The sequence below is a fragment of the Pogona vitticeps genome, chromosome 5 (assembly GCF_051106095.1).
Source record: "Pogona vitticeps strain Pit_001003342236 chromosome 5, PviZW2.1, whole genome shotgun sequence".
Lineage (NCBI taxonomy): Eukaryota > Metazoa > Chordata > Lepidosauria > Squamata > Agamidae > Pogona > Pogona vitticeps.
The window spans coordinates 68,467,281-68,492,255 of NC_135787.1; the positions used below are offsets into that span (position 1 = coordinate 68,467,281).

General features: G+C 39.6%; 1 protein-coding gene across 1 annotated transcript in view; it reads right to left on the bottom strand.

Moving 5' to 3' along the window:
• Positions 1 to 611: 611 nt before the first annotated feature.
• NFXL1 (nuclear transcription factor, X-box binding like 1) overlaps positions 612 to 24,975 on the bottom strand; it is a 92,104-nt gene continuing 67,740 nt past the window's right edge. The window contains exons 17-22 of the mRNA XM_020789633.3: positions 22,779 to 22,945; positions 22,295 to 22,364; positions 17,615 to 17,719; positions 5,336 to 5,422; positions 4,093 to 4,146; positions 612 to 2,839 (exon numbers count right to left, since the gene is read on the bottom strand). Of these exons, the coding sequence (XP_020645292.3) occupies positions 2,666 to 2,839; positions 4,093 to 4,146; positions 5,336 to 5,422; positions 17,615 to 17,719; positions 22,295 to 22,364; positions 22,779 to 22,945 (657 nt within the window). The 3' untranslated portion in view covers positions 612 to 2,665. The remainder of the gene's footprint in view (positions 2,840 to 4,092; positions 4,147 to 5,335; positions 5,423 to 17,614; positions 17,720 to 22,294; positions 22,365 to 22,778; positions 22,946 to 24,975) is intronic.

Genomic DNA, 24,975 nt, shown 5'->3' on the forward strand with positions numbered 1-24,975 from the left:
CTCCATACTAACACTGAAAGCTCTGGGCTCCATCAAGAAGGGATAAGTTACTAGCACACAGGAAATAAAACTCCTTGGAAACTAGTATTACAATACACAACTACTAACTTGCTAACTTCCAAGATCTCACCAGGTATTGTTCATCCTTTTCTAATTGTAGAGAAATAAAAAAATAAAAATAAAAAAACTAGAAACAGGTTTAGAAATAGTCATCAAAATTTAATAAGCTGCCAGGTGAATATTTAGCCCAGTACTGTCTGCTCTAGCAGTGACCCTCTAGGAACTCAGGCCAGTAGCATATTAAGTGCTACCCAAGAGTCTTTTAACTAAAGATCTTGAGAAATGAAACTTGGAATGTTCTCCATGCTAAACACATGCTCTATTGTAGAAAGAACAGTTCCTTCTAATTTTTTGTATAAGTGGTGGTAAACCATTCTAAAATTGTATACACACGTCTAATTTTTGGTTCTCCCATAGCTGAATATCCAAAACACAAAACAATCAGTTTCTTTCAAATGAAGATACATAAATATCTTGAGTCCTCTTAAGAAGGCAGGGTAAGAACATTTTGAATACATAAATAATAAATAAACATTATCTGGACAACCAAGTGGAAGAAATACAAATATTTTAATATCGGTGTCAAAATACCTAAAAGGCTTATCTCTCCAGTTAAAGAAACTAAAAAAATTCATTAACAGTTAAAAGAACACTGATTGATTTAACTATGTAATACACAAACATAAGGCTTAATCTGCTATTGGCTATCACAGAATTTATGTTTTGACACAGACATGTTTTTTTTTACATGTTTTAATAAGGATGCAGAACTAAAGGATTCAACACTACCACACGTAGTGACAAGTAAGACTAATAAAAGTATCCATTAAACAGGGAGTCAATGACTCACTATCTAGGCGTTTAGCTGTTGGTTTTTTAAAAAACAGAACAGCAGAACAAACCTCTTTAAAGTATTTTACCTCCTTTTAAGTAATGGAAAAGCCAATCTAACCTCATTCTTTTGCAAAAATGGCAAGTCAAAAGCAGAAATATCTTTGCAGCCTTTATTTCTCTAAAGTTCACATGGCACAGATTCAGGGCTAATAATCCTAAAAATATAGGACTTCATATTATTCCTATCAGATGTCACCTTGAAAGTCTGGCCTAAATGGGGAACCTGGGTTCAACAATTTCTTAACGTGAGCATTATTTAAATAGGAATCAGAACATTATAATATTTCAAGTGATAAATTAAAGTACATAAAAGAGAAATGGAACAGTTCAGTAACAGTTCAGGTTTTGAATTATTAGCTTAATGCTTTAGTTCTCAACAGTTTGCAGCAAGGATGTTTGTTTACAAAAATATCTACCAAATTAAGTACACAGTTAAATTACTACTTCACTTTACACTTAAAAACATGATTTTGAGAGCATCCATTCAAGCCAGCATTTTCTACTTCTCTACACCTGAATCAATAATTAATTTACCATCAGTACACATCCTGCTCTCTAAAATGTGAGAAACACAAAGCAGATATACAGTACATATTTATTTAGTAATTTGGTTTCATGAAAACTATTTTTCAGAAGGATAGATATATCTGTCTTTATTCTGATTTAGAGAATTTTACTTGTTGGATACATGAAAAAACAAATTAAAATCTGAATTAAAAAGGAAAAACCATAAATAGTCTGCATGAGATCAGTGTTGAAAGAGGTCTATGAGAAAAAGCCACATTCATTTTTAGAAACAGGATCTTTAACAAAATGTATCTCTGGGGTACAGACAAAATGCTGGCACTGTAGTAAGAAAAGCAACTTCTGACAAAGTATAATTAGGACTGTAAGGCAGCCAGATTAATTTAATGTTTTATTTTAAAGACCTAAAAAGTTAAAATAGTGGCCAGAATCCTACTACTGTTTGTGTAAAGTTGACATAACTTGCCAGAACTAATTAGCAAGGTGTTAGAACACATCCCAGTTGTGCAACTAGGCACACGACCAGGCATGCAACTAAGATAAATCCTCACCAAAGAGCTGCAATGAACTGTTACAAGTCAACACAAACACCAATAGGATTTTGGCTACTGACTTCTATTCAGGTAATAATCTGATGCACAACCTGGGGCAAACTACTTGCACTTTATGTCAAGTGCTCTGAACCAAACAAAGATTATCTTCACAGGCAGGAGAGTGCTACAGCAAGCAAAACCAACTGCATCTAGTACTGATGGTATATCTATAATGACTGCTAGGACTGAGGCTTTCAGATATCTCTTGGTAGACAGTAGATATGGGAAGAAGAAAGTCCTCTGATTCCTCTTTCCACATATGAGGACATCAGCCCTATTAGAGATATTTCACAAACTAAGTGCTCAACTGGGGCATGCATGAAAATCCTCAAATATTACCACAAGGAATGTAAATGTTAAGAACAGTACTTAAGTGGTCTCACTCAGAGATCCATTTCAAATAATAATGTGAAAGCTGCTTAAAATTCATGTCATGGAGTGACTACTTATAGTGTATTTTAAATTGCTTTGGGGATATCATATCGAGTGGCTCCCCCCCCCCAGCTGAACACTACCATCCTGATTTATACACTGTATAACTGTAGTAGTTACTTATCATCATACTGAAATGCACTGAAATGAATATTAAGTTTTCAGTCACTGTAGGCTATGATCCATGCAATCATTACAACCGCAACTCCGCATATTGGCAGCACAATCATGTTCTTGTGTTTTTGCCAAACTGACTTTTCCACTTGAACTTCATCCTTTTTTCTCTTGTTCTTCCGACGCCCTTTTAATTTGTTTTCAAAAGCCTTCAGTTCAGCCTAGATAGCAGAAAAATGCAGGAGGGGAGGGAAACTGTTAAAATGTTACTGCAAACATGTAAAAAATGATTATGTTTTTGTGGGTTTTTTTTGCAAAAATATAATTACAGAATCACATTTGGCATACATAAGCACTGCCATTTCTCCATCTTCACAGAGGCATCAGTAATGTTTGGCACTATTTACATATTCTTTCATTTTGTGATAAAAGGTCTTGTAATGCATGCAGAAAAGATGCCTTGGTACATGGGAAGTAAAAGTTAAATCTGTTGTGTAGCACTGAATCAAAGGTTAACAAACTGTAGCTCAGCATGGTAGCTGTGCCTGCATGTAACATCAAATGGTGGTTTAGCACTACATAGATAGGCTTCTATGAGCCTAAGCAAAGCACAAAGCTAAAATGTTCCCCACTTTCCTACTGTAAGGCCAGAAAGATTTCTGCCAAGTTTTATTTTCCTTTCAAAGAATGTTTGTGTTGCCTGCAAACTAGGAATGTTGGTTTAAAAAGCCAATGATTTTAAAAAATCAGTTTTTAAACCTTGCCTTGACAGTGGCTTGTTCAAAAATTGACTTTTTTAAAGTCAGGCCATCTAAGTCTGAAGATGTTAAACTCAGCAGACATCTTCCTCTAGGCCACTGGTTCTAAAAATTGGGTCCCCAGATGTTCTTGGACTGCAATTCTCAGAAATCCTGGCCAGCACAGCAAGTGGTGAAGGCTTCTGGGAATTGCAGTCCAAGAACATTTGGGGACCCCAGTTTGAGAACCACAGCTCTAGGCTGCCTGAAAAGAGAAGAAATGGAGTATATATAAAATTCCACATGCTTGGTGATGCTGATCCACACAGAAGTAATTCATGGCTTACCATTATGTACTAACAAGGAAAGCATAATGAAATTTATTGATAATGACCACTTCAGCTTCAGTCATTAAGGATAACTTTTTTTTGGTGGTCAGAAACCTAATATTTGTGTGTTCCTTCACCTCCATTGCCCAAATATAATTTCATGTCAATAAAACAAAACCACTTGAACTGTTTAAAAGAGAGCAGGAATCAAGCAGTTTAACCTGGATTCAAGCTGCTCAGAGTAGTGCTTTAGCACTAATAGAAGTAGTATACAAATTAAAATAATAAATTAATAAAGCTACACTTGATTTAACTGTAGTAAAATTGAATATGTATGTAGGATTACAGCCAAAAAGAATTTATTGTTTTCCCCAGTGCAATAGAAGGGAAAAAAAGGTAAGTTGCTACCTGTTGCCTTCGTTTATCCTCTTCAAAGGCAGCTCTGGCTTCTGCTTCTTTAATCTATATGAATGTAAAAATAATTAGCACATACACAGCTACCATTTTCTATCCGAGACACAGTACAGACTTATTCCTTTGAACTGGAGCATGTAATATTTCCCATGGTTAATGTGACCATCTGAAATCAGACAAGTACAAGCCATGCCATCCTGTCAGAGGCTTTTCAAAAACACAACCAGAAGCCTTTCCCAGGCATGCTCCCCTAGAAACAGAAGATGCCAGGAACTGAACTCGTGACATTCTGCAATGAAAGCATGTGCTTACCACTACTATGCTACAGTCCCCCCTTCCTTCAAGAAGGGTGGTACTGTATGTAATTTTGGATATTGTAAAGGTTCAAGACAAAATGTTCTGATATCAACATGTCGATATGCTTCATTTTTTAAGAAGAAGGAATGTTATTTTGAAAATAAGCTTTGTAAGCTTTCCTGTCATGTACCCACTAAAAGTCTGGGCCTTTTCAATGGCTTGGCCAAAAATTGTTCCAAACATATTTAAATCTTTTTGCTGGCAATACTTCCTAACACGTTTGGTAGTCTTCTGCTAAATAACTTGGGTACAGGGGCAAAGCTACAGCAGTAGGGCTTCATACTGGACATGAAAGTGGACAAACAGCCTTCTTTAGAGGACCAGTCTGAAACAGATCTGTGTTGCACATCTGTTTCTCACAATGGGCAACTGGGTGCCAAGTAGGACATGTTAGCAACAGCTCACCTCTAACACCTGCTACTCAAAAAATATAGTGCCACTTGGTAGGGAGATGTCATTTACTTTGTACTGTCTCAAGGCACGTGGCATTTTCTAGCCCTAGCCTGTACCTCATTATAGTGAATTTGAGAAAGCATCAAGTCAATCTGTCCCTTTCCAACAGAACAAGCTATGCACAACTCTTATAAAATCTTTGTTGAAGATATATGCAAAATTGAAACAAAAGGCAGACAGCAACAGATGTGAATAGTTGTTAAAGCACTAATGTAACAAAACATAAAAAGTGTGTTGAAGTATTAACAATTTTCCATAGACAGCAGAACAGTGAGAAACATTCCACATTATACACCCTAAGGTGAAATTTAAACTTTTGAACATCTGATTTAATGGCATTCTTTTTCCCCAATCATGGTAAATAATTCTGCACTCATTTTTCTCTTGAAGCAGAGAGAATATATTATAACCATAAGAGACAAATTACCTCAGAAGCTTTCCGCTTCATTTCCTTGCATTCTGTGTCACATTCTAATGACATCTGGCCTTCCTGAACCTTCCTGCAGAACAGCTCCTAGAAGCAGAATTTTAGAAGTTATATATATTCATATAATTTTTCCTATGGTAGATCTGCTAGCTAAACACTCATCTGTCAACAAACTCCCCCCCTCCAAAAAGAAAAAGAAAAAAGAACAGAAAAAGATATCTGTAACTGTGTTCTTTAAATTGTCATCTACGCATTCATACAACTGGGGGTTTGGGGTCTGCACTAACAGTCCTAATTGAACTTTCCAGAGCTTTGACCTTGAGTCTTGCCATTACTTAGCCACGTGTTTCCCTCAGTCTCAACCCAATCCACCACAAAATGGTATATTATACTTGGTGAGAGAACAGTAGGGAGACAAGTGGGTTGTGTGAATACATAGATGACTACTCAAAGAAGCTTAGTTCTTGGAGGTGGTATGTCCCATCAAAAGACAGTATTGCTTTCTCAAAGAAAGTATCTTTTTGAATTCTCAAATCAAGTCTATAATTATTTACAAACATGAGAGTTTGAGACAATGTTGCTGCAGATGTTTTGAGTATCAACCCCTTACGTGAATATTGCTGAAGAAGCCATCGATCTAGTTGAATGCATTTTAATATTTGAAGGCAAATTAATTCTTGTGATGTCGTGGACCAGTTTTATTGTATTAAGTACCCATTTTGAGATGCTATCAAGATACTGGACAGCCTTTCATAGGGCCTTGACAACAAAAAGAAGAGTGTTTTTCTGAACTCTTTAGTCCTCGATAAATAGAATGCTAGAGCCTTCTTCACATCTAAGATACACAATGTTCTCTCCAAAGCATTTTGTGGTAATAGAGAAAAAGATGGTAATATCAGTGGTAGAGACTAGGGATGGGCACATATTTTTCAAAGTTTGGCATAGTTCTCTGGAGCAGGCTCACAGGTATAGTTTGGGTGCCCCAGATTCGGCACTCTGTGGCCTCCCCTGCCTTGCTTCCTCCTGTGAGTGGGCACTCATGGGAAGAGGTGGGATACAGAATCTGGGACGCCTGCACAAGACCTATGGGCCAATCCAGAGAACTGCACCAAACTGCCAAATCATGTTGAGTGCCCATCTCTAGCTGAGACCAATGAAATGATGATACCACTCTTGATAGGAAGTATATACAGCATTGCCTTGTCTTTGCTGAATTGAATATACAGTGCATCACGGCTCAATCAATTTCACTTGCTATTGTTGCTGAAGTAATAGCAATTAGAAATACTGTTTTAACAGTTTGAGCTCTGTTGTTGCCATAGGCTCAAAGGGATTCTTTGTCAGCTCTATCAACACTAAAGCAAGAGACTAAGGTTCCTGTGGCAGAGTTACATCTGGTTAAGTATTTTTTAATACCCTTTATGGATGATTTTTAGGTTGATGTGCTACTATCTCAGCTAAATAGCATTTTCAAAGATGAATTTGACAATCTCAATTGCTTAAGATGAAGGAGAAATTTAAGAGTAGTCAGTACTGAGGTTGATTGACTACTCTCAATAACTGATGACACATATTCTATAAATTTGTTCCATGTATAGGCACACAATATTTTATAGGTATAGTAGTTTTTTAACTTGCTGCAGAATATGGTTTATTGGTGAGGTGTTCTCCAAGCAATCAACTTCAGTTGTTCTACCGATTCTTTGTGACATGTTAAGAGGTTGTGACACATTGGTAATTTCACTTTCTCTTTTGCAGTCAAGAATAGTCTCTACGATATTGAGAGTCCACTGGACTCCAGAGACCTAGAGCAACTGTGTTCCCTGTACTGTGGCAATTGTAGGCAAATCTTGGATTGTGATTTCAATCTCAGAGGAACAGATTTTCCAGGAGGGGATAGAAGACCATGAACATGTTCTGGATTTTGAATTTGACCTCTGTGTTGATGTTTTTTGGGGGGTGTGATAAGGGCCCTTGGAGTTAAGAGCTTCGGTGAAGACAGTGCAAAAGCTCTGTAGTGATGGGACTATGCAGCTCCCCATCTGAAATGGAACCAATATTTTGGCTTTCATTTTGTAGGTCTGCTGCAAGTTCCACTGCGTGTGATTCTGACTGACTGCACCTGAAGTCTGAAAGGCTCATCCTTTTTACTGTTTGTCTCAACTGATGAGCTCTTCCTTTCTTCAAAGGATGTTGTCCTTTGTAACAGTTACATATTCCAGGGTGGGTAAATTCTTAAGACTCAGATCCCACAGTTTTTTGCTTGTTTTGATGTTGACTGTCTAGCAGTAGTGGTCTTAGTTACAGTGTCTGTTGCCCTCAAAGATTTTTCCCAAAAGTATGATTTTAAACGTGACAGGTATTTCTAGAGTCAGTTTAGTAAACCCATTACAGACTGTTCAAAATTTTACTAAATGAGGTTCTCCTAAGCACAATAAGCACTGATAATGGCCATTTGCCTGAGGTATTTTTGCTCCACAGCCAGAACAGCCATTGAGGTCATAAACTGCCAAATATGAACCATTAGAAAAAATGATGAAGGGGAGGGGGAAAAGGGTGAAGTAACTTTTGAGGTTAAGAAGTGCTGATGAAGGTAAAGGGTAAGTAAAGATAAGTTTTATAGAGGCTATTTTTTAAAAATCACTTTTTGAGCTCAGTGATCCTAGAATGTTGCTCCAGAGAGCAAAAAAGGACTGAGGAAAGTGTGTGTAGCATGCATGCTAAAAGCAAGGGAAAATACAACTTGAGGCTAAAGCTTTGAAAAGTTCTGCGAGGAGTGTTCGTGCAGGCGCAGCACTCTCAAATTATGTGAAACACAGAGAACACAATGAAGAGTCCACAATTTCTTGATATTTTAGGTTACAAACCACTGTATCCTTGCTGTGACTGGAATATAAATAAAATTACTGCCTCAACCATATACAGTGGGGTCTTGACTTGCGAATGGCCCAAGGTACGAACTTTTTGAGTTACGTACTTCTCCGTCCGCAAAAATCCATTTTGACTTGCAAACGGAGAATTGACGTACGAACCAAAAAGGCAGGGGGGGTTAGAATCTGGGAGGCCTCCTGGCAGCAGCGGTGCAGGTAAGGTTCTGCTTTCTGTTTTTTAAAAACTTTTTTTCTGGTCTTTTGCAGGGTGGGATTGGGCTGCTGGGGTTATGTTTGTGTTTGCTTTGTGTTTTTTTGCAGCCCCAGGGGCTTGCAGAGCTTTAGTTTTGGCGGGGTATTTTTTTCCTGTGGATCTGTGCTGGATAGGATATATGCATGCACTGGGCAGAAAAATTGGCTTCTGATGCTTGCTGCAAAGACTGGGCTAAGATGTGAGTTCCAGACTCCTGCCTGTGTGTCATTGTGCTGAAAAAATCAGCACAACATGCTTTAAAACATGTTTTAAAATTAGCTTTGTTGAAAAAAAAAGATTTCAAAAGTGCTTTGCAAAGTGTTCCCTGCTTTCCTGAACTTTTCTTGACCTAAGAAAAAAAGAAACAAAATATCCCCCTCTAGTGGCAGAAGGCGGAATAGCAGCTTCCCATTAGTTTCTATGGACGGAAAAGAGCAGATATGCATTAAATGGTTTTCAATGCATTCCTATGGGAAATGCAGATTCGACATAAGAACTTTTCGACTTGCGAACCGCCTTCCAATACGGATTAAGTTTGCAAGTCAAGACCCCACTGTATGGCTACCAGCACTACTGGACTGCATCTGCAAGGGTTAATATGTTTTAAAATTCACAGAAGTGAACAGACCATTGTTCATTCAGAACTCTGACTTGTCTAATCCTCAGCATTAAGTTTGGTGCCCTGTAACCTTGACATAGTTTCTGATTGCTGAACAATATGCATGGTGGAGAAATGTAAATGGTTCATGTTACATATTTCTTTGAGAAAGTGTTTTATTATTAAAACAGAACACTGTCTTTTATGTGAGAGACAGTACTAGAAACCCGTTTGGCCATCACTATTATTATTATACCGGATTAAACTTTATTACTGCATTTATCCATCCAATGTAGCTTTGCTTCCATTTTAATAGCCTTTGCATTAATGAGCACTATGCACTGCAATGGATAAAATGATTAAGTCCTGTACTAATATCCAAACTTGGCAATAAAATACACATAGAATGTCAAAGAATCTTTTTTCTATGTCACAAGACTTTATTGCTTTAGGTTACAATTATATAAACAGTCTCTCTTAAAGTATAGCACAATCCTACATTTCAGTGGGAACTGAATAGCTGCTTTTCTTTGGTGTCATTCAATAATAAATGAAATTAGTTAAGCCTCTGACATTTAGTCAGATTGTTTTAGATGGAAATGTTATAATTGTAAGCCACCTTTTCAGCCTGTTGGGAGGGAAAGCAGCAGTATAAATACTTTCCCAAAATACATTCATTGGCACCAACCATTTTAGAACTTTACATTAATAATAATATATATCCTAGACAAAGGCCATCTGCATCATCGTAATCAGTTATTCACAAAATAGGAAGCAATGGTTCAATTAAGTCATAATTCTAGTCTAGTAAATTAGAATCAGGAACAAGTTATGGGACACAGTATTCCTTTCTCCCCTTCATACACCCAGTTTTAGACCACAGTTTTTTTGTCTGTTAAACCCAAAGGTTCCCATGACATCTAAAACTGTAGTTTAACAAATGAGGAAGTCGGTTCAAATATGCAAAAGGAAACAGAGGATGCTTAAACTTGTTTCTAATCCATGACTTATGAAGAACAGGGTCATCATTGGCACCTACTAGGTGGAAAAGTATTCCCTAAAGTACCCGGGGAGTACGCCTCTATGTAAGAGCTGCTGAATAGCATGAGGAGTGTGTGTCCTGCTTATTGTGGAATTATCGATGGCAAGCAGCTGCATCCAGTGTGAACAGAATTCTGGTCTAAATCTTAGGTCTGATCCAAAATGGTTCTTATATGTTCGTGTTCTTATTTTTATCTCCAGAAATGTTACACCTGAACATGTATAACTTGTCTACCTATTTTATGACACTGTATAAAAACACCATGCTTTTACTGGCGTAGGAAGATTACTACTTTTTTCCAATGCAGTAAAGCCTGCTGAAATACAAATACAAAGAGCAAAACAATTTAAATATTAATACTGTGACACAAATCTCTTTAGGGGCTCCACTGGGATAATAGAGCTGGACACATTCTCGTCAACAGTCAAAGCTTTGTGCTCACATGAACATTTCAAGGAGTAATGACGAAAAGGCCTGTCCTTTCTCAATTATATGAACTGGAACTGTATAATGTGTTGGTTTATGGCTAAATAATCTTTTTAATGTACTTGAAGTGGCCTTCCTGTTAACACTCCTGGAGCAGAATGTATGGGTAAACACAAAGTTATTCCACCTCTTGTTGCTGTTAAGAATCTAGTCCTCACCAGACAGAAATTCACCTTCTTTGTCTTACTCTTTGTAGGAAAGCAACGTAATGCCAGTCTAAAATACCAAAATCCTTTTGGTCCAACCCATTTCAGCTTTTTAATGTTCTAATATTCTACCATTCTTGAAAGGAAAGTGGAGCACACACATTTTGAATTCCTTCTCTCTTTAATGGACTTTAAAGTCTCTTACTCTGACTGGATTGTATCATTTTGTCAGAATCTGATGGCATGTTTCTACTGGATCCAACTATTTTCACCAGAATTTATAGTCCCCTCTTACATCCACAGCCTCTATCTCCAACTCTCGGCCCCCTATGTACCCTGAAACCTGCTCTGGAGGGCTGGGAGATGCTGTGGAGCAGGAGTGACACCATGGAAGCCTGCAGTTGGAGTGGGCAAAGGCGGAAGTCCCCGTTTCATGATACTAACATATACCACTGAACTTGGGCCACTATTTCAAACCAACCAAACAGGCCAATATGAACAGTAAGATATTGGTTATTTTCTGCACTGCAGCTTTCTAATGAAGATATTTCAGTAGTATCCACAATATATTGATTTAATCATTCTGCTCAATAACAAGATGAAGACACAAAGAACAACTCTATAAGAAGAACTCTAAAGAGGACAGTGTAAGAGAAAAGACAAGAGACAAACGTGGAAAATGAGGAATTAAAAGCACATGTATACATGATAAAAATTTAGATATGGTTCCCATATTACAAATTTAGATTAAACGTATGTCGCATTTCTAAAAAAAAAAAAAATACATTATGCCCAACTTCATTCTCACACTATATAGTTATTTAGTACCTTTAAAAATCATGTTTTTGCAAAGAACATTTAAAAAAATAATACTTGTGCTGAGGATTTTTTCTTCATCAGAATAACAGAAGTGCTGTCAAAGCAATAATAATAATGCTGTGTAAGGGGAAGCGATTAATCCGTTATGTTGCCAACTTCAGAGGCAATGATGACACTATAGTTGTAGTAAGACTTGGAGAATGTCTGCTGCGAAATGCATTAGGGATTCACAACTATAACAACTGTTCTTGGTCCCATTTTTAACTGAAATTAAATATGCCTTTTCCTGATTCTTTGTCAGGAAAATGTATTTCCCCTCTTTAATAAGGATTAGCTATGGCTGAGCTACAGTGTGCCATATATTTCCCAAAAGAATTTTCAAGTCTGGTTGCATTTAACACAATTACACAATATCCAATCTAAGTGAGAGTCTTTGCCCCCAAATCATCTTGTTCTGGAAGCCAGAATTTCCTTTAGTAAGTTTTATTTTCATCAGTGTTGTACATTGGAATATCTGACCATCTATGAGATTCTGATTCTATGAAAGCGACATTCACTAAATTTGTCTTTTAGGCCTTATCACAAGACACTCATATTTTCATCAGGTACGTATTTTGATAGTTCCTCTTCATGGATTGCTGCCTTGTTATGGTGAAGGGGCTTCAGTATCTCAGAGAAGCTGTGGGCTATGCCGTGCAGGGACACCCAAGACGGGCAGATAATAGTGGAGAATTCTGACTAAATGCAATCCACCTGGAGTAGGAATTGGCAAGCCACTCCAGTATCTTTGCCAAGAATACCCCATGAACAGAAACAAAAGGCTAAAAGATATGATGCTGGAAGATGGGCCCCTCAGGTCAGAAGGCATCCAACATGTTTCTGAGGAAGAGCGGAGGAAAGGACAAGTAGCTCCAGAGCTAATGAAGTGGTTGGGCCAAAGTCGAAAGGACGCTCAGCTGTGGACGTGCCTGGAAATGAAAGGAAAGTCCGATGCTGCAAAGAAAAATACTGCATAGGAACCTGGAATGTAAGATCTATGAACCTTGGTAAGCTGGATGTGGTCAAACAGGAGATGGCAAGAATAAACATTGACATCATGGGCGTCAGTGAACTAAAATGGACAGGAATGGGTGAATTCAATTCAGACGATTATCATATCTACTATTATGGGCAAGAAACCTGTAGAAGGAATGGAGTAGCCCTCACAGTCAACAAAAGAGTGGGAAAAGCTGTACTGAGATACAATCTTAAAAATGATAGAATAATTCAACACGAATCCAAGGCAGAACTTTCAAAATCACAATAATCCAAGTTTATGCACCAACCACCAATGCTGAGGAGAAAGAAATTGACCAATTTTATGAAGACTTACAACACCTTCTAGAACTGACACCAAAGAAAGATGTTCTTCTCATTCTAGGGGACTGGAATGAGATAAAAGGAACAACAGGGAAGTTTGGCCTTGGAGTTCAGAACGAAGCAGGGCAAAGGCTAATAGAGTTTTGTCAAGAGAACAAGCTGGTCATTACAAACACTCTTTTCCAACAACACAAGAGGCGACTCTATACATGGAAATCACCAGATGGGCAATATTGAAATCAGATTGATTATACAGTGGTGCCTCGCATAACGAGTGCACCGTTTAATGACGAATCCACATAGCGATCTATTTTTTTTAGATCGCTAATGCGATTGCATTGCGATGTTCTGAATAGGCAAAACATCGCATTGCGATTATTGGTAAGCATTTCGCTTACCGATCTTTGCATTGCAATGTTTTTTAAAACAGCTGATCGGCGGTTCCAAAATGGCCGCCGGGTGCCCAAAATGGCCGCCGGAAGCGTTTTCGCGCCCTGCCCTCGCTTACCGAGGGCGCGAAAATGGCGTCGCTATGGAGGAACTTCGCACAACAGTGAGTTTGGGAGCCATAGGAACACATTAAACGAAATGGCTTTTTCCGTTCTGTTTAGCGATGTTTCTGCATAGCGACGATTAATCCGGAACGGATTAATGTCGCTATGCAGGGCACCACTGTATTCTCTGCAGCCAAAGATTGAGAAGCTCTAGACCAATGGTCACGGAACAGGGGTAAATTACCCCAAATGGGGTAAAAATGAAAATCTTGGGGGTAATGAGGACGCAACCCCAACCCCGTTCCCTCCTCCTCTTCTGTCCAGAGGGGAAGGTCCCTGACCCCTTCTCTGGCCCAGCTGCAACTGTGCCATGTGGATGATGGACGGCCCCAGCTGGCAGCGTAGGGCAGCTGAGGCGGCGGCAGTGAGGCTGGCCATGGCAGAGGTCAAGGCCAGGGCAAGTGGCCAGAGCGCCTCGGCCAGGAAGAGCTCTCCTTCCAGTGCCTGGAGAGGTGGATCGTGGTGGAGTGGAGCAGGCGCGGCCATGATGATGGCCCGAGCCAGGCTCAGCCTCCTGGCACCGGGACATCGCCATTGCACCCCTATACCTTGTCCCCGGAGGAGCCTGTTGGGCAGCAGTGATGCTCGCCCAGCTGCGCAGCTTCCTTCGGCAGTGCCTCCGTGCCGGCCAGGTGGGCTTGATGGAGCCTCTCACCCTCCGTGTGGCAGCTGTCATGGCACTTCGATGGCAAGGCCCACGGGAGCCCCAACACTGAGGCCAGATGTGGCTGCCCTGGCGAGCAGCCGCCAATGCCAGAGCGGGAGGCAGCTTCAGGTACCCCCAGAGGGCAAGCCACCTGCTGCTCTTCAACGGCCGCCCAGGAGCCGCCTGCCAGCAGAGAAGGGGAGCCACCCCTGTGGGGCCAAGGACTGAGCACAGGCAGAGGAGACAGTGGCGGTGGCGGCCTGGGCGTGGGCGATGAAGCTTCGGTGGAAGTGCTCAACTGGCCTCGCATGACCAAGACATGTGTGACTGAGATCCTTCCTTTCAAATCAGGGGGGTAATGTTGGTGTATATAAATATTTTGGGGGGTAAAAGGTAAAAAGTGTTCCCTGACCCCTGCTCTAGATAGTCAACAAAAACAAGACCTGGAGCTGATTGTGGCTCTGATCATCAGCTTCTCATAGCAAAATTCAAGCTTAAACTGAAGAGAGTAGGAAAAACCACTGGGCTAGTCAGGTATAATCTAAACCAAATCCCTTATGAATACACAGTGGAAGTGAAGAACAGATTTAAGGAAGTAGACTTGGTGGACAGAGTGCCTGAAGAACTTTGGATAGAGGCTCGTATCATTGTACAGGAAGCAGCAACAAAAACCATCCCAAAGAAAAGGAAATACAAGAAAGCAAAGGGCTGTCCAACAAGGCCTTACAAATAGCAGAGAAGGAAAACAAAATGCAAGGGAGATAGGGAAAGTTACAGAAAATTGAATGCAGACTTCCAAAGAACAGCAAGGAGAGACAAGAGGGCCTTCTTAAATGAACAATGCAAAGAAATAGAGGAAAATAATAGAAAAGGAGAAACCAGAGATCTGTTCAGGAAAATTGGAGATATTAAAGGAGCGGTTTGTGCAAAGATGGACATGATAAAATACAAAAATGGGAGGGACGGATGTGAGGGTTTGTTGTTTGGGGCTTCCCGCTCTTCCCAAGAAGGAGTCAACACCGCTTTTTCTGCTGTTAACTTTTCTTTATTAACTGGAATAAACGGAACGTCATTTTTTACTGGTGATTCTGGTTTGTTCTCTTGTCCGGCAGCCGGCTCGGGCAAGGGTATCCATGTGGTTTCAAAAACAGTTTTAACAGGTTCAGAGTCCCAAGGTCCAACAGGGACCTCCCCCAACAACTTGTCCTTTACTTCCCGGTCAAACGGACTCAACAATGGGAGGGTTTCTTCATCTCCCATCCACCCCCACGAGAGGTCTCCTTCTCTTGGCGAGGCACTCCAGGGACCAGGTAACAGCCCATCTTCTTCAGCTCTTCTATATGCCATGCCTGCCTGGCCGCCTTCTCCCTTTCACTCGCCTCGTTCGCCTCGGCCAGCTTCTTACGCCAGAGCTTGGCCTCAGTCTCCCCCCAGTAAGAAGGTTTCTGCATCAGACCCCTCTTACGTCTCCTTTCGGCCTCCTCCCGAGGCACACGCACCTGCTCCCAACGCTTGGTCCACGGATCCTCTATCCAGACCATCTCCCAACCACCGGGGATATCATCCCGCTTCACCGTTATATACCCCAGCCCTCCTTCTTCCCTGTTTAACCCCTCCTCCTTTCTTCCCTCCAATTCTTCCTTATACGGACCGGGTGCCATTAACCCCTTGAGTGCTTCCTCCAAGTCACTGGTATCCACTGCACATGACACCTTCCCTTCCGGTGGTGCTCCTCCTGACTCCTGAGCGACGGCCCCTTGAGCTTTCTTACTACCAGGGGAGGCGGGAGGGCTAGTCTGGGTCATTTTGGAAGTCTTTAAGAGAGTCGGCTCTACTAGAAAGACCCGGAGCTTCTGGTCTTTCCCTTCACAACGGAGAACTCCCAGAAGTACAAGATGGATTTCGAAGGGGCAGAGAACTAGAGACCAAATTGCTAACATGCACTGGATTATGAAGAAAGCCAAAGAGTTCCAGAAAAACATCTATTTCTGCTTCATTGATTATGCAAAAGCCTTTGACTGTGTGGACCACAGCAAACTATGGCAAGTCCTTAAAGAAATGGGAGTGCCTGAACACCTTATCTATCTCCTGAGAAATCTGTACATGGGACAGGAATCAACAGTTAGAACTGGATATGGAACAACTGATTGGTTCAAAATTGGGAAAGAAGTATGACAAGGCTGTATATTGTCCCCCAGCTTAAGGAAATCAACCCTGAGTGCTCACTGGAAGGACAGATCCTGAAGCTGAGGCTCCAATACTTTGGCCATCTCATAAGAGAAGACTCCCTGGAAACGACCCTGATGTTAGGAAACTATGAAGGCAAGAGGAGAACGGGACGACAGAGGATGAGATGGTTGGACAGTGTCACCGAAGCTACCAACATGAATCTGACCCAACTCTGGGAGGCAGTGGAAGACAGGAGAGGCTGGCGTGCTCTGGTCCATGGGGTCACGAAGAGTCGGACACGACTAAACAACATGTGTAGATACACACGGATATACTATGATGTAGTATGGGAATAAGGCATAAGATCTGCTGCAGTCAGAATTTATATAATGGATAAGTTGGTATGGGAAATACCTCCCTGCTTATATGTTTTGTTTGTCTTATGTGTTCTTGATTGTCTTGTAGGTATTTGTTTGGTCTGTCTGTCTGTCTCAAAAATAATATTTATTTTAAAAAAACAACATTTTCATAATTTGCACTTTAAAAAGGAGGCTGGTTTAAAACAGTGGTTCTTAACCTTTTTGAAAGAAACGCCCCCTTGAGCCATTGAGGAAGTCATCATCGCCCCCCTCTTATTTCTTATTATATCTTATTTATTTATTTGTTTGTTTGTTTGTTTGTTTGTTTGTTTAAGACACTTAAATCCAATGACCCGTGAAAACAAAATTCAATTCCAAGAAAATGAAATGCCCCCAAAAAGTAACATTTAATGATTTAGTTGCAAGCGAATGTTAAGACTCAAAAAGAAATATAAAAAGGGCATAAAATGCAGGAACTAAAAATTTCAAGACGAAAACTCTGAAACTAAATTAAGATTGGAGGAAAATATATATTCATGCACATTGTAAAAAGGCTGCAGCCATCTTCACAGGTCTGGCTTGCTCCAGCGCCCCCCTACCGCCCCCCCTTCTGCTCCAGCGCCCCCACGCCGCCCCTTTTCGTTCTACCGCCCCCCTGAAAAATGAAATCGCCCCCTGGGGGGCATTATCGCCCAGATTAAGAACCACTGGTTTAAAACACTGTAAGTAAAATCTCTGATTATTAAATTTACGATTCTGATATTTATTTACTGGGATTATTTTATTATACATTAACTAAGTTAATATTATAACTTACTCTTGTTTCAGTTTGGTGCATGAAACCTGCCTTTTAATAAATATTTAGAATGATGATGTGAGAATGCCTTAAACAGACTAAAACAAATGACTCAAATGCTGAAATTAAACTTTCAATAGAAAAAAATCCAAAGGATTCCAAAATAAAACACAACAGTTTACCTTTTTGAGTCTCTTGCAAGGACAACGGATCTTGACCTTTTGGTTGCAATTCTGGGGACAGTCACCTGGATGGCAGATTTCTTTGCATCGATGACCGCAAGACAGCTATAACAGGGGAGAAATGTTGGTGTGAAATGGAACAAAAATCCGTCAACTGAACATGCTACAGAAGACTACTAAATAAAAACACAGATTTTGCTCAAAGTTTGAGGTTGAAGTGTGCGTCCTTCTTCTCCTCTACCAGAAGGAATAAACCAACATTTAGCTTATTTTTCCCTGTTCCTAGCTTATGGTTACCTGATTATCAGGAAAATAATCTCTAGTTTGTTGAACAAACTAAATGCGTAACAGTGGCTAGTTGGTTTAAGTTACCTTTTCCAGTAGGTCGCTAGAGTTTATTATAAATCACAATTCGTGGTTCATGCACACCAATAAGGCATGAACTGGGAGAATTCATGCATGGGAAAGGACGCATTAAGATGAGTCCAAGCTTCCATATGGGTTTCCAGAAGCTTATGCATGTGAGGCAAAATAATGGTTCAACCCAGCCAATATATCAAAGCAAATTTTGTCCACTAAGTAAGATTCTTATTTCAGATTTCTCAGAAGATCATTAACTTCTCCAGCAATGAATTTTGTTTCATGCTTCACTCTGAAATGAACACAGAGATGTCCCTGTAAACTGTTTCCTAATATTTTAAACAATTTTAAAAAATATACAGTGATGCCTCGCTAGATGATTACCTCGCAACACGGTTTATTCGCAAGACAATGAGTTTTTGCGATTGCTATAGTGCTTCGCAAAACGTTTTTTCCTATGGGCAATTTTCGCTGGACGTTGTTTCGGTCCATGCTTTGCAAGACCATTTTTTTCGGGACTGTTTTCCACAAGATGACTATTTTGACAGCCGAGTCTGCGCTTCGCAAAACGGGTGTTTCCGGGACCATTTTTCGCAAGGTGACAATTTTGACAGCCGATCCGCGCTTCACAAAACGGTTTTTGCAAGACAACGACTATTTTCCCCATTGGAACGCATTAAATGGATTTCAATGCATTCCAATGGGGAACCGCATTTCGCAAGATGATGTTTTCGCGAAACAGCAATTTTCGTGGAACGAATTAACATTGTCTTGTGAGGCACCACTGTAGGCCTGTTTCTCACATCTAGTTCCCTCTAAATGTAGTTACCATATTTTTCCGTTTATAACATGACCCTGTTTATAAGAAACCCCCCCCCCACTTTTCTAACCCCCAAATTAAGAAAATTCAGCCTCTGGGTTCAGAGTATCGATTTTGAGTCCCTGTTGAATCTGAGCCTGCAGGCTCCACCTCCAATGAGGTGTGTTCCAGTTGGTTTGTGCAGCATCAGCTGACGTCAGTTCTACAAGGCTCATGACTGGAGGAAGCTAAGTCTCCTGACTGTAAGAAGCTAACCCTTGTGACTAAAGGAAGCCTGTTTACAGAGGCAAGGTATGTGCCATTTTGTTCTCTCCTCAGCTATCTCAGCATACTTCCATGTAAAAGACGCTCCATAATTTTTAGTGTAATAATTTTAGGAAAAAGTAGCATCTTATACACGGAAAAATACGGTATACATTAATACACTGAGGAAACTATTGTGTTACACAATACTTAATGGGCAAAATCCTGTTGCATAGTGTTTCACTGATGAAACATCAGATCTGGTGCTAGAAATACTTAATTTAAACCAACTGAAAGCTTCATATCTCCCCATCCTTTGAGGTTCTGAGGCCCCCTATGCCTCTCTAAATAAAAACAGGGAAGCCTTTGGGAGCATTGGGATAGGGCGAATATGTCTTTATTAGTAAAAATAAATAAATAAAAAGATCACTACCAGATCACCCAATCCCAGCATTAGTGTTCCAGTGGTGGTTTTTGGCTTTTAAAGGCTCTCCTGGCATCCTGAGGTCCCCAAAGACTTTCCCAAGGCAAAAGGCAGCCTCAGAACATGAAAGCAGGGGTCGGGGGGGGGGGAAGAGGAAGCTTTCAATTAGTTTTATTAAATATTTCTTGTGTTAGATCTGGTTTACATCAGTGTAACTTTATGCAACAGTATTTTGCACAACATTTTATGAAATTATCCAGATGGACCTATACAAGGACTTTTAAGTTCTTGAGTTTTAGAAAAGTAGCATCTGTCTATCTGCCTCTTTTGCTCTGAAATTTATATGTAAGCAGCAATGATATATTTAATGCACATTTCTTTCTAAAAGTTTTTGATTCTATGGGCTGATTTACACAGGGTTCTTGTTTGTATAACTATGTCCTGCAGAAATATTTTTAAAAACTAATTAGATGTCTTGGTAGTTCCAAAAACCAAAAAAAGAAGTTATTATAGTCATATATAGTTTTAAAAATACAGTGGTGCCTCGCTTAACGAGCGCACCGTTTAACGAAGAATCCGTATAGCGATCCCTTTTTGGGGATCGCTATACGGATCTGCCCCAATCGCCGCACTCGCTTTGCGACGATTGGGGCGTCCGGCGGCCATTTTGGAGCCGCCGATCAGCTGATCGGCGGCTCCAAAATGGCCGCCGGACGCGAAAACATCGCTGGAGGGGTAAGTTTGGACGCTTATTGGAACGCATTAAACTAAGTTTAATGCGTTCCAATAGGCTTTCCTTGCCCGCACAGCGATGTTTTCGCATAGCGAAGGTTAATCCGGAACGGATTAACCTCGCTATACGGGGCACCACTGTATGTATTTAGTTGGATAGCTTTAAAAAGTGATTACTTACTCTTCTAATTTTTCAAAAATAACTAAGGCATTTTCATTTTTGTTACTTAAAACAACAACACCTACAATCTTAATTCCTACCAAGTCAGAACCAACATGTAGTGACCCTAATAGGGCTTTCAAAGTAAGTGAGATCGTTAAGGAATGATTTTACCAGTTCCACCCCCCAGTGAGTTTCCATGCCTGAGTGAGGATTCAAATCAGGCCTCCTTAGTCCTAGTCTATTACTCTACCCACTACACTAACTGGGTATCAATTTCTAATTACAGTACCAATATATTTACCCTTCCTGTATTAGAATCACAACCTTTTCCTGTCCTAAGAGGCATAAATTTCCCAGTTTAATATATGTTGTATATTTCTGCCTATATCTAGAAATGACGTATTTATAAAGCTAAATAGCATTGCAATAAACAGAATCTAGCAAATGTAGGCCAGTTTCTAGGCAAATTAGATTAACTATGTGAACTGCATATGCATTTAAGAAATTATACAAGGCACTTGGTTCCTGTAACAAAAAAGTCACATGTAAAATGTTGATGTTTCTGAATATCTAGGCAATAATGAAATTTGTTTGCTCCCTGAAGGAAAGGGAAACATAACACAAACAAAAGTAACACTTGTAGCAGGCAATGGAAACTCTTTCTGTGGTATTTACTGTTGTACTGTGGCCAAAATAACAGTCTAAAAACTTGCCAAGAGTCAAGATAAATTCAGTTATTAAAAAAACTTAAGAAAGGAAAAGTACCAGGCTGTCATAGAACATCTTCTAAAGCTATTTAATTCAATGTTGGGTGGTGAAGAAATACCAGAGTCATGACATACGGCCAGAATATGATGGTACATTAGTCAGCAGAAAATGATCAGCAATCCCACACTGCATATACAGAAATTTAATTTTCATTTTTTAGAAGACATAATTAGCGGCAGCATTTAACCTAAAAAAACATTATAGTGGACATCAGCAAATACATTTTACAGAAAGTGCAGTGAAAGGGAAGAGATAAGGAGAAGGGCAGGAAACTGGAAGAGAATTCTAGCTAATGTTATTACCACAATCTCCACCTATATTTACAATCTGTTCATGCGAGCAATATAATGTAGGAAGAGCTGAACTTTCAGAAGACCACAGCCCTCATTCCATAGAAAGGTGAGGGGGAGGAGAAGGATATGATTTTTCTGTCCAACAGGAACTCAATGTTCCCTGTGCTTGTAGCTCCCATCTTACATAGCTCATAGGCAAGCAGTTTTCAAAGATCAAAACGGTCCCCCCCCGAGTCCCAATGCTCAATGACAGGGAAGTATTGTATGAGTAAAAGATAATTAGCAGTGAGTTGCATACTGCAAGGGGGTCGTAGGCAGAGATCAATAAAATTACGTGTTTAGAATGGAACTCGTTAGAATTGCCCGATGGCCATGTTCACTGGGGGATTCTTAAAACTGAACGCAGGAAAGTAACATTTTCAAACTCCAGTTTTCAAAACATTCTGGAATGATCACAGCATCTAGTAGCCATAGGTGAGATCTCATATTTCTTTCCTGGTTCAGTGTGTTTCAGGGTGCTCTTAAGCTCTGCCTTCATCCTGTCTGAGAGCAAGTCATACACCCAGAAAATATATGTGTCTATCTTCCTCACATGTTTATAAAAACAAAAATGAGAGCCACTCTTACAATGAACATTATGGACACACCTGCAAATAAGAAAAAAATCCCTGTTTTAATTTTGCCATTTGTGCCAGTATTTAGCAAATCCACATCCAGTTTCCCACCCTCCTTCCTTATCTTTTCCCTCTCCTTTCATTTTCAGATACTCTAAAGCATATACAACTATAAAGTTAAAACAAGGCTAAATTACATCTTTTAAAAAACCCAGAAACATCTTAATATCAACCTTCTTATAGGTCAGTTACATTGAGTTTACCTCTTTTGGGCATTGGTTTTGGCAGGAACTCAGTTCATCTTTTTCTTTTAAATCAGCACAAGTGATTTTTCTGAAGAAATAAAATAAAGAATAGAAAAGATGACAATTTTGAAAAAAACCCAAAATAAACAGATTAAGCTACTCATGGATTTTGGCCACATTTCAAGCTATTATTCCTCTGCTGAAACCAGAAGAAAACAGAGAGATAAACATAAAAAGAGAGAAGGGGTTTAAAAATATAGACCTGAACTGAGAAACACTAACTAATGGAGCTTACATTCATCTCAGCTGATACCTTATGTCACAAAGCGCTATAAGAAACAAACACCAACAATCCCTCCACTGAAAAGCTGTCCTTCCTAAAGAATTTTTGCCATGTCCATTTCTAACAATTCAGGAAAAAAAGAAGAAGATGGAAAGAGAGAAAACATTGCACAGTGACACTTCAAATTTCAAGTTTGGGCTGTCTTTTTAAAGTACATACATGCATTCTATGTAGAGGCTTGTAAGTCTGCAGTGACACTTCATCCGGACCATTTGGGTACATGGTGAGCATTCTCCGGGGTGGCAGGGCAGAGGACATGAATGAGGACATCCAGGTGGCCGTGGCTTGGAACATTCTTCTTCACACTGCAAGCACTCTGGACCTGCCTAACAATACAGCCATATGCCAAGATGACACTGGGAATTATTAGCATTTTTACAAAATCCTTTTGTTTAAAAACTTTGTATTTAAAGACAAAATCAGTGGTTTGATTTTGGCATTTTGCTCTCTTCATATGGCTCCTAATAGTACTGGTTTGAGACTAGCAGGTATCGTGAGCAAAAGCCCCTCTAATGTTTCCCTTTTCATCCCTCCCCACTGAAGCTCCTAAGAAGGCTTCCCAAGCCACTGAAAAGATGCAAAAGAGCAAAGAAAATCCTCTTTGCAGAAATTATATGCTTTTGTTACTAACATTAACATAAAGCATTATTGTATTTTTTTATGTATGATGCCACTTTTTTTCCTAAAATCATTACACTAAAAGTTGAGGGGCATCTTTTACATGGACATAAGCTGAGATAGCTGAGGAGAGAACAAAATGGCCCGTACCTTGCCTCTGTAAACAGGCTTCCTTTAGTCACAAGGGTTAGCTTCCTCCAGTCAGGAGACTTAGCTTCCTCCAGTCACGAGCCTTATAGAACTGACATCAGCTGATGCTGAATAAAACTGGAACACACCTCATTGGAGGTGGAGCCTATAGGCTCACGTTCAACAGGAACTTGTAATGTCCAATGTTCTGAGCCCAGAGGCTGAATATTCAAAGCTAAGTTTTCTTAATTTGGGGGTTAGAAAAGTGTGGGGGGGGTGTCTTATAAATTGGGGTATGTTATAAATGGAAAAATATAGTAATATTAAAATTTTAAAAATCCTATGACAATTTTTCAAGACTCACACACACCTACTTAGTAACAATAACACATCATAATGTTTTAACCACCTTGGCTTAACAGGTTTTCATAAAAATCCTATAACATTCCTAAGAATACAGAAAATATGTGGTAAATAAAGGACACCAAGAAGTGATAACAGATAATAATTCTTGCTAATAATCTTATGTGACATTGCCTATGGATTTGGAAAGGAAGCAGATTTCCCAAATTCTCAGCCAATGGTTTCTATTTATGTGGGAGATTCTCTAGATACTCAGAAGTATATACCTTTGTAAAGCAAATATTTTAAAAAGCTCAAAAAGGGACTGTGACATTTCTGATTTAAACGATGTTCAAATCAAAGGAGCACAGAATAAGAAGAAATACTACAGCAATTTGTCACACTATTTACAGTTGTGACACACAACTTGTTAAAAAAACACAAACCCAACTTTGTCCTTATGCTACCCTCACTCCAGCTATGATAATAAAGCAATCAGGTTTAGGGATGGCGACCAGTCTCCAGCTCTTTAACACTATATGGCACAGTGATAAAGAAAAAGGGCATCTCATCAAGTCCAGGTAATACTGCAAGGCACTAGTCTGAGGCTAGCTGATGTCTGAAACAAGAACATATGGATGAGGAGCAAAATTTTGTTGCAGGTCCCTATTTAAATTACCTTCAAAGGTCACACTAGTCTCATAACAGAAATCTGTATACAGTAGCTCAAAATGTGGACTCATAGAAACAGTTTTAAAAATCTTGTATACAACTGAGTTACCTTACTTAGCTTTTTGGTGAGGGAAGGCAAACCAGAAGATAAATACTCTAAGGACAGGCTTCTGATTGTTAGATACAATGGGTACAGTAATCAGTGTCCCAGATGAAAACTTATTTTGATTAAAAGGTATAAGAAATGAGAGTATAAAATTAGTAAACAATTATCTTTGGGTACATACAGAGCAGCTTTAGCAATTACACACAAATGCAAGAAAACACTGCATTGCTTTGTTGCAGTTATCTTGTTAGCAAGCTCTGAAAAGCATAAAATTAGTAAACAATTATCTTTGGGTACATACAGAGCAGCTTTAGCACTTACACACAAATGCAAGAAAACACTGCATTGCTTTGTTGGAATTATTTTGTTAGAAAGCTCTGAAAAGAATCTTTCAAAGGACAGATCACTATTTAAAGCACTACTCCAAAAGAGTCACTTTAAATATGTGATCTTCTTCCCAGACTGGCTCCATCTCCAACAATCCCCTAT